The sequence below is a fragment of the Macrosteles quadrilineatus genome, unplaced genomic scaffold, assembly GCF_028750875.1.
Source record: "Macrosteles quadrilineatus isolate MER2022 unplaced genomic scaffold, UCM_ALF_1.0 Scaffold_3__2_contigs__length_128488019, whole genome shotgun sequence".
Classification (NCBI taxonomy): domain Eukaryota; kingdom Metazoa; phylum Arthropoda; class Insecta; order Hemiptera; family Cicadellidae; genus Macrosteles; species Macrosteles quadrilineatus.
In genome coordinates, this window is record NW_026542596.1 from 44280947 (window position 1) to 44293042 (window position 12096).

The 12096-nt window shown below is 35.9% G+C and overlaps 1 protein-coding gene across 1 annotated transcript; it reads left to right on the forward strand.

Moving 5' to 3' along the window:
* The first annotated feature begins 74 nt into the window (after window positions 1–74).
* On the forward strand, window positions 75–11767 carry LOC128990807 (uncharacterized). Its single transcript, XM_054413395.1, has 5 exons — window positions 75–428; window positions 6633–7894; window positions 9531–9958; window positions 10594–10699; window positions 11544–11767. The coding sequence occupies exons 1-5, from the start codon at window positions 205–207 to the stop codon at window positions 11651–11653; spliced, it is 2130 nt and encodes a 709-aa protein (XP_054269370.1). The 5' UTR covers window positions 75–204; the 3' UTR covers window positions 11654–11767.
* Window positions 11768–12096: the final 329 nt, after the last annotated feature.

A 12096-nucleotide genomic window follows, 5' to 3' on the forward strand; every position in this document is an offset into this window, starting at 1 on the left:
TGGACTGCTAGTGCTGTGCTGAGTTCCAGGGCTAGCCTGGAAGCTGGCTGAGTTCTGAGTTTGTATTTATTTGTGTATGTCAATGTGAATGTATTTTGTTTTGAGTTTGTGATTTGTGATTGACACTGACAGTTTTACTCAGCAACTTATGATGTCTGGTTCTTGTCGTCAATTTAATGCTAGTTGAATCCCTCGTGCTTAAGAATGTCAGGATTTCCATTAAATTTAGATTTGTCTGAATATTTTAGCGATTTAAGGGAATACTCATGTGTTTACGTCAATCAGTCTAAAAACAAAACTGTCGGAGATGTTCTGAACCACATTAAATCGGTGTTCGGTTTGGAAGATAATATATGCCTTGTTCATAAAAAGGTTTTAATACCAAAGAGTGAGAGCTTACAAATTTTACAACTTTATGATATTTACAAGTAAGTACAGTTCATAACCAAAGCCCAATTAATAAACCATTATTTATATGTTAAAACCTAATCCAAGAGTGTAAACTTGGGCCTAGGCCTAGGCCAAACTTTTACGATAAGCTTCCCTTTAGGGCTTCCCGATAGGCCTCGTGAGTACTAGTGATGTGCGATACGTATCGTATCGTATCGGAATATCGCGATACGCGAGGGACGATACGATATTTGAAAAACGATATGTATCGTATCGCCTAAAACGATATTTGTATTTATATCGGCACATAGAGCGATACGATTCATGTCAAAACGATAGTTTTAAGCTTTTTTTGCGCAGGCCCCCGCAGGCTCGAGCAAACTGCAAAATCTGTACTCTGTGGATGTGTAGTTTGAAATAGGAGTTTTTGACGTCTGTATTTTTGGTTTTTACTTGATAATGTACCAGTCCCATCCCAGTCCAGTCCATTATTTCCACTAACGTGCTATCTAGCACTAGATCTGCCTGCAATCCTAAAATGCTATCGGAAGGATAGGGAAACAGGTCCAAGACGTAGGGAGTTGTGAAGGAAGTAGTAAAGATGAGCAGTGTGGAGTGTGGAAATGGATTAATGTATCTGCAATACTAAGACTGTTTTCAGAGTAAGAAACTAATGATTTTCCCCGAGCAAAGCTTGGTCCCCAAGTACTTATATAAATTTGCCGTTTCTAGGTTAGGTAGGGGAGGGGGGAAACGATACGATACGTATCGTTTTTTGATATTTTTGACGATACGATTCGCGTATCGCGATACAGACGCCCGATTCGATACGGCGATACGATATTTTTTTCCGATACGTATCGTATCGCTGTATCGCGATACGCGTCCGTATCGCCCATCACTAGCGAGTACAGATTCTTAACTGGGCTACGCAAGTTATTGATTGAAAACATCGTATATTTAACCAATAACATATTTTAACTAGGCTTAGGCTAACTTACATCAATAATTATAAAATGAAACCATCTTAACCTAACTTAACTAAAGTAATCAAACTTGCTGATCGGTGCAGTACAATTCAATTCATTTATTTCCACGGTAACTTAGCACCATTTTACAAAAATGTAGGCCTAACTTAGTATAACTTAGTAGGCCTAGGTAAACTATCAAACTAAAATTAATTAACAACAAATAAAGGCTATGATTGAATAAATAGCAATTATAAGAAAAACAAATCAACAATAAAGATAGAAACCATTATAAATTTTGTGAAAAAACAATAATAATAATGATAAACCAACACACTAGTCCTACATTATTCAAAACAAAACCCTAAGGTTTTTCTAGTTTAAAATGTGTAAAATTACATTTTGTTCAAATTTGACCTCATCTATAACTTGACACAATCACGTCTACATCAATATGAGTTAATGAATGAAGGAGACTGACTGACACTGCTACTGTTTATGTTCTGCGGACGGCTCATCCAGTCCAATTAGTTTGCCATCGGTAGCTAGCCAACCTAGTACCGTGCGATTTTAATTTTTAAGGTTTTTGCGGTTCATTCTAATGTTTTAATAATACTTTGTTGTTATTCCAAGTAGGCTACTGTATTTGTTTCAATAAATCACAAATTAATTGTTATTATTACGTTCCTTTAACCCTCTATCTGGCGCTGGTCGATTATAGACCAAGATGACATGGGTCGGGGTTTTCTATTATTAAAATATGAAAACAGTTTTAAAATGCAATAAATCTTATACCATTAGAAAGATGAGATTCTGAGGATTCATTTTCATGCATAAAACATTATTGAGTGAGTATTATGTAGCGAGAAACATAGTTTAAAAAACTAGAGAGTTCAAAATAGATTTTGGCGGTGGAAAGTTTAGGTCACCTGACTACAAAAACAGCTGTTTTTGGTGATTTTCAATTAAATTGTATACAATATTAGTACATGTTCTGAAACTACAATAAATTCCCTACAATTCCTTGTGAATCTAACTTATAAAGTTGATTGTAAAAATTGTAGGCTATTTGTTTTTAAAAAATGTCATAAATAGGCCTATTATGTTTTTGTAAAAAAAAAATTTACATTCCGACGTAAATTTCTCCGACATTTTAGAATTCAACTAAATATAACTAGATATTTTCAGAAAGATCTTTATATTACCAAGTAGTCTATAGTATCATTTCATTTTTTGTTGATGCATTCTATTATTTCCTACGTGACAAAAAGAAATTTGGTAGTTTTTCAAAAAAGAAAATATGTAAGTTAGGCTATGTAGAATTTATTTTTTTTATAATTTTATTTTTATGAGTATTTAAAAAACATTGATATTTCTACGTAGGGAATCATATTTCACACAAACTTTACATTTAGATAAAATGTGTAAAAAAATTATTTTGTGGTTTTCTTGGTGGGTTGCTTTTGAAATTCCTAATTTGCATAATCCAAAAATTTGTAAACCTTTTGCTACTACGCCTAAACGCATTTCTAGGAAAAGAATATTTTTATATTACATTCTAAATTTATCACTGAAATAGAAAATATACATATGTGTGTACTTATATTCACAAATAAATGTTCTGTGTCAAAATATATGATACCACTACAATAGTACCAAAATATACCCGCCACTGGTGAATAAAATGACCGCCAGATCAAGGGTTTTAATAGATGAGTGAACGAAGTGAACGAATCTATGTATCGTGTATAGCGGAGTCGGAGAAAAGTTGTCCGCTGGAGTATGTGTGTGTGTGTGTTCGCACCTAAAACTCAAGAACCGTTGCACTTATAGCGTTCAAATTTTGCACAAATAGTTATGACACCAGTGTAAAGACACCATTAAAATTCTAGACGATTCCGCTCAGTAGTAATTATAAAATACTTAAAAAACATTTTTAAATTTGTCCCATAAGAATAACATTAGGAGCTACCTTCTTCTTCTTTTTATTTGTTTACGTTTTGCGACCAACAATTTTGTTGTCTACTTAAGACAGAGAGAACGACTTTTACTCTAAGCTCTTTCATTCATGGAGTAAACAGTTTGGCGTCTATGAATATATATCATTATAATTTCACAGCTTTCAGAATAATGTTATTTAAGCTAATTAAATCTCACAACTTTCATAATAATAAATTGAACTTAACAATATTAGTCGGCAGTTATATACCGTTTATGTTCAGTATTAAAATTTCGCCTTTTAATTAAAAGTATATAAGTATGTATGTATTTAGAACAAAGCAGCTTTTTACATTATTCAATTTAATGTTGGCATTGAATATTAAATATTCAAAAATGTTGGTATATTTTTATACTAAAATGCTATGCGAAGGGGGGGGGGAACAGGTCCCCGACGTAGAGAGTAGTAAAGCGGAAAGGTGAGCAGTGAAAAGAAAGGAGTACGGAAACCCTTTATGACTGTTAAATTAACGTATCTGTAATACTTAAATGCTATGGAAAGATAGGGAAACAGGTCTAAGATGTAGGAAGTAGTGAAGGAAATAGTGAAGGAAGTAGTCAAGGCGAGCGCTGCGGAGTGTGGGGGGCCTTTATGACAGTTAGAATAATGTATCTGCAATTCTAAAAATGCTATGGGAAGGGAGAGAAACAGGTCAACGATGTAGGAAGTGGTGAAGGAAGTAGTCAAAGTGAGCAGTCCGGAGTGTGGGAAGCCTTTGTGACAATTAGAATAATGTATCTGCAATTCTAAAAATGCTATGGGAAGGGAGGGAAACAGGTTCACGACACTTAGGAAGTGGTGAAGGAAGTAGTCAAGGCGAGCATTCCGGAGTGTGGGAACCCTTTGTGGCAGTTAGATTAATGTATCTGCCATAATAAAATGCTATAGGAAGGGAGGGAAACAGGTCCACGACGTAAGAAGCGGTAAAGGAAGTAGTCAAGGCGAGCAGTCCGGAGTGTAGAAACCCTTTGTGGCAGTTCGATTAATATACCTGCAATACTAAAATGCTATAGGAAGGGAAGGAAACAGGTCCACGACGTCGGAAGCGGTAATGGAAGTAGTCAAGGCGAGCAGTCCGGAGTGTAGAAACCCTTTGTGGCAGTTAGATTAGTGTAACTGCAATTCTAAAATGCTATGAGAAGGGAGGGAAACAGGTCCATGACGTAGGAAGCGGTGATGGAAGTAGTCAAGGCGAGCAGTTGGAGTGTAGAAACCCTTTGTGACAGTTAGATTAATATACCTGCAATACTAAAATGCTATAGGAAGGGAGGGAAACAGGTCCACGACGTAGGAAGTGGTGAAGGAAGTAGTCAATGTGAGCAGTCCGGAGTGTCGGAAGCCTTTGTGATAATTAGAATAATGTATCTGCAATTCTAAAAATGCTATGGGAAGGGAGGGAAACAGGTTCACGACACTTATGAAGTACTGAAGGAAGTAGTCAAGGCAAGCATTCCGGAGTGTGGGAACCCTTTGTGGCAGTTAGATTAATGTATCTGCCATAATGAAATGCTATAGGAAGGGAGGGAAACAGGTCCACGACGTAGGAAGCGGTAAAGGAAGTAGTCAAGGCGAGCAGTCCGGAGTGTAGAAACCATTTGTGGCAGTTAGATTAATATACCTGCAATACTAAAATGCTATAGGAAGGGAAGGAAACAGGTCCACGACGTAGGAAGTGGTGAAGGAAATAGTCGAGGCGAGCATTCCGGAGTGTAGAAACCTTTTGTGATAATTAGAATAATGTACAGTATCTGCAATTCTAAAAATGCTATGGGAAGGGAGGGAAACAGGTCCACGACGTAGGAAGTGGTAAAGGAAGTAGTCAAGGTGAACAGTCCAGAGTGTGGGAACTCTTTGTGACAGTTAGATTAACGTATCTGCAATAGTAAAATGCTATGAGAAGAGAGGGAAACAGGAAATACGTTACGTATATTACCAATGACTTTGGTTAATTAATGGACGAGAAGTTAGGATTGTTGTTGACTGAGATTTGGTTTTTTTTAAGAGGTTGGTCCAGCCTCTTTTAACCTCGCCCGTGCGTGGATCGTTTACAGCAAAGCAATTGGTGAGCCAGAACAGTACAAAGGTGAACTGTACTGATAAAATTTAGTGGCAGTGACCAGGATCCGAACTTACGACATCGCTGCCTTGGGCCCGAAGTTCGCGTGACGCTACCGACTTGAGTCACCGACTCACCATTATTTGCTCCGACTCATGGGTTGATTTGCCCATACAAATAACATTTTTTTGTACACCAGTGACACCGGTAAGTGGGCTAGGTGTGGGTAAACTCTTTCATTATTGCGCTCATGTTCACTCATCCTGTTACGCGCAGAATAAGCGTACTACTAGTGTATATAGAAATATACTATAGGCCTACCGGTACCAGTAAGTGATTAATGTTTTCCTACTGAAAATAAAAATATATATTCAGGCCAGAAACGACCTCGTTAACCCAAGGGCTCGGATAATCGGGAGTGTAGGCCTACTGTAACTTAGTTTCAATCAGTAACTTAGCGTAGCCCCTAGCCCAGTTAAGAAACTGGGTAATAAACTGACTGAACTTATACTAGGTACTAATGTTTATTTTATTCTTTTTTTGCCTTATCTAATTTGCCTATAGCCTAATAAGACTATTTTAAGCAGTTTTCACCTTTGGCATTTTTGGGGGAAACACCTATTTCACCCTGAAAATCGCGTTTTAAAATCAAGATAACTGCTAGAAATCAGCAATTAGGCCTCTAAGTGTTTGAAAAACCTTTTTTACTTTAATTAAAAATTATTTTTCTCATTTCCTAACCTAAGTTATTTACGCATTTCAAACACTTTTTCCTCTTCCACTGTTTTGGCAAACACCTAGGCTACCTACCATAACTTAATTTCAACCCAAAAAAACACAATTGAAAATCGTGAAAACAGCTACGGTACCTAACTTAGTTTAACATAACAATATTTTCTGTTTCTTCCTGAATCTAATGATAAACAATATACTTAGCTAGCCTAGTATAGGTAACTTTTTTTATAATATTTTTATTCATTTTTTTGTTTAATTATTTATGCAAACTGTTGCAAAATGTTCTGGCATTTTAATAAATCTAACCGGCAAGCATTCCAACCTTGACTCCTTTTATCCTTGTACATAGGTTTCTGTAGGCTATAAGTTATGTCCTTAATACTAAGAAGCAAAATAAAATGTTGAATAGCCTACCTAGTGTAATCATGATTATAAACCAATGTTTTGTAATATACCTAATATTAATGGTACTTTCTTTTTTCAGGGTTCAAAAATGTAACTTTTATGATGTGCAAATACACAAGACCAGAAAGGATGGTTCCAATTCAACTTGTGACCAAAAGGCCCTAAATCTCACACAGGCTGAAAAAACAATAGATCTGTCATGTAGACCAAAACAAAGATTAAAGACGAATGTGTGTGCAATTCCTGGTGCATGCGAGTCTCTGTCACTTAACGCTTACTGTAAGAAATCCACTAATTACCAAGTGTCTCAAAACCGTGATATTTTGATCAATGGAAATCAGACGGCAAAGGAAAAGTCAAAGCATAAAAAGAGAAGGCATTTGCAGGATAGTGAATCAGATGGTGAAGGAGATATTCTTGACATGAGTGTCAAGGATTCCAAGAGGAAGAAACATTCAAATTGTTTTTCTACTGATGATAGATCATTGTTGAGTGATTGTGTAAATGATGCTAACAGTGGAGATGTTTTGAAGGAACAGCACAAAAAACCTAAGAAAAAGAAAAAGCATACGGATGAAGCTGGTGAAGCCCCTCTGGAACTTACAGATGGTGGTAATGGATCAAGAAATGAGGACAAAAATAACAAAATTAAGCATAAAAAAGTGAAGGAAGACCAGTTCAATAGAAGTTCCATAGCTTGTGCAAACTATGTGTCACTAACAGATGTTCAAGAAGATTCAAATGATTATGAGAACCATATCCAAGAGGACGAACATTTGACCAGAAAAAAACACAGGCATAGCAAGAAAAACAGTGAATCAAAATGTACGGAGGAGTCTCAGAGAAACCAGTATTATTCAAGTACTCCTGTTTGTGACTTGAAAGATTCTATCCCTAACGATTCTATTTCAAAAACATCTCATGACATTTCAATGGAAGAAAAGAAAAATCTACTTGCGTCAAGGCTGCAATCACAAATTGATAGTATTATTTTAGGTATAAAGCAAAGTTCAGATTCAAAGCATGAAGGAAAATCTAATGGTATCTCCTATGAGCAGTCTACATCAGACAGTGTTGCTGGGGATGAAGAAGAAAACAATATTGCTGAAGGTGAATTTTCCTCAGATGTTTGTGTTAAGAAGCCGAAAAGAAAAAGAAAACATAATAAAAAGAAGAAAAAGGAAAAACGCTTGTTAACTGCTGTGGGACCAATCCTGAGCCAATTGAAAACTCAACCCATAGTTACCAAACAATCCGAGTCTTCTAAGCATATTTTCTTCTCGGAACAAGATGTTGAAGAAACAAATGTTCCTTCAACTTCACCTCAAAAATCACAAAAAGGTTAGTTTGTAAAAGAAGTAAAACATAACATTGATTATTAGTGTATCACACTCATTGTATAGGCCTAAGCAATTAGATTCAGGCTATACTAGTTGGTATGATAAGTTTCTACTTAAAGAGACCTAATTTTGTCTATCATTATATTTCAACATCAAGTCAAGTACTTTATTGTCACAATAACTACATTTCAAAAAGAATTTTCATCTTTGCCTATTTACAACCTATGCACCTTGAGTAAACCCGCTAAAAACATGATCGCTAAGATGGTAGGCCTAACTCAAGAAGTTTTTGTAATGGTAGCTGTGCTGCAAATATTAAAGTTTTTATATATATGTTTATACTAGCAGAGTACCCATCCTTCGTACGGGGTTGGGATATAAGTATAAGATGCTTATTGCAGTTATACTCGACTCAAGCTTTGCGTTTGCAATGGGGGGACACATTTTTGATAAAATTTGCTTCTTTAAATTAACAGTATACTATAGTATTACACATCCACCATAGCCATAATGTTCCACCACTTCACATAAACAATAGAGAAAAATAAATTATTAAAAGTTCACAAAATATCAAAAATTATTCTAGAAATTAAAAACATAAACATAACTGTAAGTAAACAATCCTACTTTTTACAGTTCTCATTGCATATCACAGTGTTATGTTGCTGCTTACTTAAAATTAGCTGTTTTCATAAATACAAAAAAAAACAGAGCTGCATCCTGTTGGTAAATCTTATAATTTTTAATGATTTTGCATATTACCTATAGAACCAACTTTTTCAATTAAAACAGCTGACTAAATTCTTTAATTCCCTTTAAATATGAATACTTATAAGGTTAACATGGGGAACTACAAAGCCACTGGGGCGGAGCTCAAAAGGATTTTTAAAATAAGAATATGCCTATATGTTAATTGGCAATGTGAGCTATCATCATGCCAAATTTCAGCCCAGTCCGTCTAGTAGTTTATGCGTGATAGAACTTCAAACAAACACACAGACTTTCACATCTAATATATAAAAGGCAAAGCCCTCACTGACTGACTCACTCACTCTCCCACTTATTAATTCTCCCACTTCCCATTTACCTAGGAGGTTGAAATTCGGTACACTGATTCTATGAACATTAAATAGGAAAACTAAGTAGTTTTTATTCTGATTGGGCTTTCGGGCTCCTCCCCTGTGGCTCTGGAGTTTCCCATGTTAACCTTATGATTTTTCATATTTAAAAGGAATTTCTTAACAGCTGTTTCAATTAAACAAGTTGGTTCTGTTCTATGATGTTCAATAGCATTCAAGTTACAAGGATTACCAACAGGGTGCAGCACTATTATTTTTTTTTTATTTATGACTACAGCCAATTTGCAACCAAAAGGTGAGTGAGCATAGCCAACGAACTTCAACCTGGAAGCGAGTTAGCGTAGTGAGCGAGCTAACCAGAAGGCAATTGAGCGGAGCAAACAAGCTCCAACCTAAAGGTGAGTGAGCGTAGCGAACGAACTTCAACCAGGAGCCATGCAAACGAGCTCCCTTGTGAAGTTAAACGGGGCAAAGCCCGTGGGTACAGCTAGTTTACAATATTAGTAAGATAATTGTGCAACATATTAACTCCAAGTTTGTCGTTTACTTTGTCCTCAGACTCATTGAACGTCAGTCAATCGTGTCAATCCAAAGAACAGCCATCTTCCTCTCCATCATGGAAGGACAACCTGTTGAGACTCGCAAGTTCTGGTGTGAAACCGATGGTATTTGTTAGGAAAACCAATGTCTCTGCAAGCAAGCAATCGGATTCTCAAGCACAAGATCACTCTGCTGTTCCTTGCACAGAGCACACTAATCCCAAAAACTCAGACAGCCACGAAACTCCTGAAGAGGATGTTCAGAGATGTAATGGAGAAGTAAATGGTGAAATAAATGGCTGCGCTGGGCCTTCAAATGAAGATGGTAGGAATGGGCTGCCAGACATTTGCAAACCTCCACTTAAGCCCAACAGCCTACAAGACATAAACCTCTCCAACTACCCAATCATTGACAAAGTAGTAACAGGAGATTATATATTATTTAAAGTACGTATAAGTCAAAATTTGTTTTAATTTGAGAGTGGTATAGTCTTCTTTCCATCTTTTCTTAAGCACAAAGCAATTTTTATGTGAAATAAAATCTAAAATAAGAAGTAGGTTTGCAAAGAGTAATAATAGGGGGAATATGGTTTCAATATTGCAAGAATATTTTTTTTAAATATGCCTTGTAAATTATGCACACACATATAACATTTCAACAAAACACTCAGTTATTTGTTCTATTCTTTTCCAATGTTAAGTTTATGTACCAACTCTGCTACTTAAAAAAAAAATCCAGGGATGTGTCAACATTATGCCGGTTAAACCGGATCCCACTGGTAATTGGTCTTTATTTTGAATATTACGTTTGTCGACTAAGTCTGAATGGCTAAGTCACAATATATTGTGCTGCCACCTAAAATCAATTTTTACTAATTTGAATCTTTGAAAATGAGCCTAAAGACGCGTTTACTCGAGGTCAGTAGGCTGGCAGGTTACCTGCACAAGTAAATTGAAATACATTAGAGGCGAGTAACCTGTCCCGTCACCTGCCTGCATATAGTGGCCTCGTGTAAACTTGCTTGAGAGAGGACATATTCTCAATCCAAGAAAAATATTCTAGTTGATATTTAATTTTTCAGGTTTGGAAATTTAATGACAACGGCGAGGCAGAACTATCAAAACCTATTTTGGCAAAGGTTGAAGAAACAAAATTTCTTCCTGACAAAATTTCATTGCTTGTTATGGGTAAGTATCTTCTATATATATATATTACGCTCAGCCGATTTTTGTAAACAGAACTCCTCCCTCATTTTTGGACCGATTTTGATGATTAAGGTGTCAAAAAATGGCCCTGATCTGTGTTTTTCATTTTTTTAAATCTTTATTAGTTTGGGCAGGATCGTCCATCAAAGTTGGGTTTTCTCCCATAAGATTAAAACGGGGAATCTAAATATTTAATTGGAAACTTTGTCTCCATTAATTTGAGGGAACGGCTGGGCGTAGATACTTGGTAGAGGTGTCTAAAGAAAGGTCTCTGTCTGAAAAATTTTATTAGGTAAATTAAGAATGAGTAAATGTCTACTGAAAACGAATTGACATAATTAATCGTAGCAAAACTAAAATTATTTGTAGGCTCATAGGTTTTATTTTTTTATCTCTTAAACAAATCAAACACCTCGAGCAATGCTTGGTCCCCTGGTACTATAGTAATACGCCAACACAAAATTTGTCCTTTTATTTTCTCTGGCCGCGTAATGGCAACAGGCTTGACTGTCCGTGTGGTGACATCACAAGGAGGGGGAAGCAGGGCCTTGTGACAAGTGTTACATAAAAGACCCTGTATTGCAAAGCCCCACAGTTATCTAGCATAGACTAACGTGCGCCTTGGAACGATGTGGACTTAGAGGTGGTCTACCTTTGAGTAAGCGAGTTGATTCAGAAGTCTTTGCATTCAAACGTGCAGAAATAGAGGAAATAGTAGGCCAGAGAAAAATATTTTCAGTTCTAATAGGCTACAGTTAACTATCTAAACTGCACTAACAAAAGTATTTAAAAAAGTATTAAAGCATATTGGTGTTTCCTTTTACAGAAGGCTCGGATGAATGTGTTAACTGTGCTCAGGTCAAGGAATCAGATGGATCCCTCACCATAGACCTACAATGGACTGACATCAATGAGCCAAGGCTCTTCTATCCATAACTCCTCTCACATCAGTTCCTTTTATTGCATGTTTTTATCCATGTCAGTACAGATTCTATTTTATAGCTGTGTTTTTGTTAAGTAAGAATTATCATTAAATTATTGTTCAATGTTTTTTGTCATTAGTAATTTTATCCCTTCTGTAAAATGATATACCTAATGTAAATAATTAAACATCTCTTTTACCTATTATATTGTGTTACCTACTAGCCGAAAATAGTTTAGCTGTCAGTTAAACCCAATAATATTACATTGAAACAAGCTCAAAAGTTAGTGTCAGCCAACAGACTTAAATAAACAGTATCAGCAATCTGACACATACTTTCTCCCATTAGCTTGTCAACAACTTGTATAAGCGATGAGAGAAACTATGATATTAATAGGTAAAATAACAAAATTTGCAATAACTTTTGAACTATAATTTTTACTGCAATGGTTGGTTG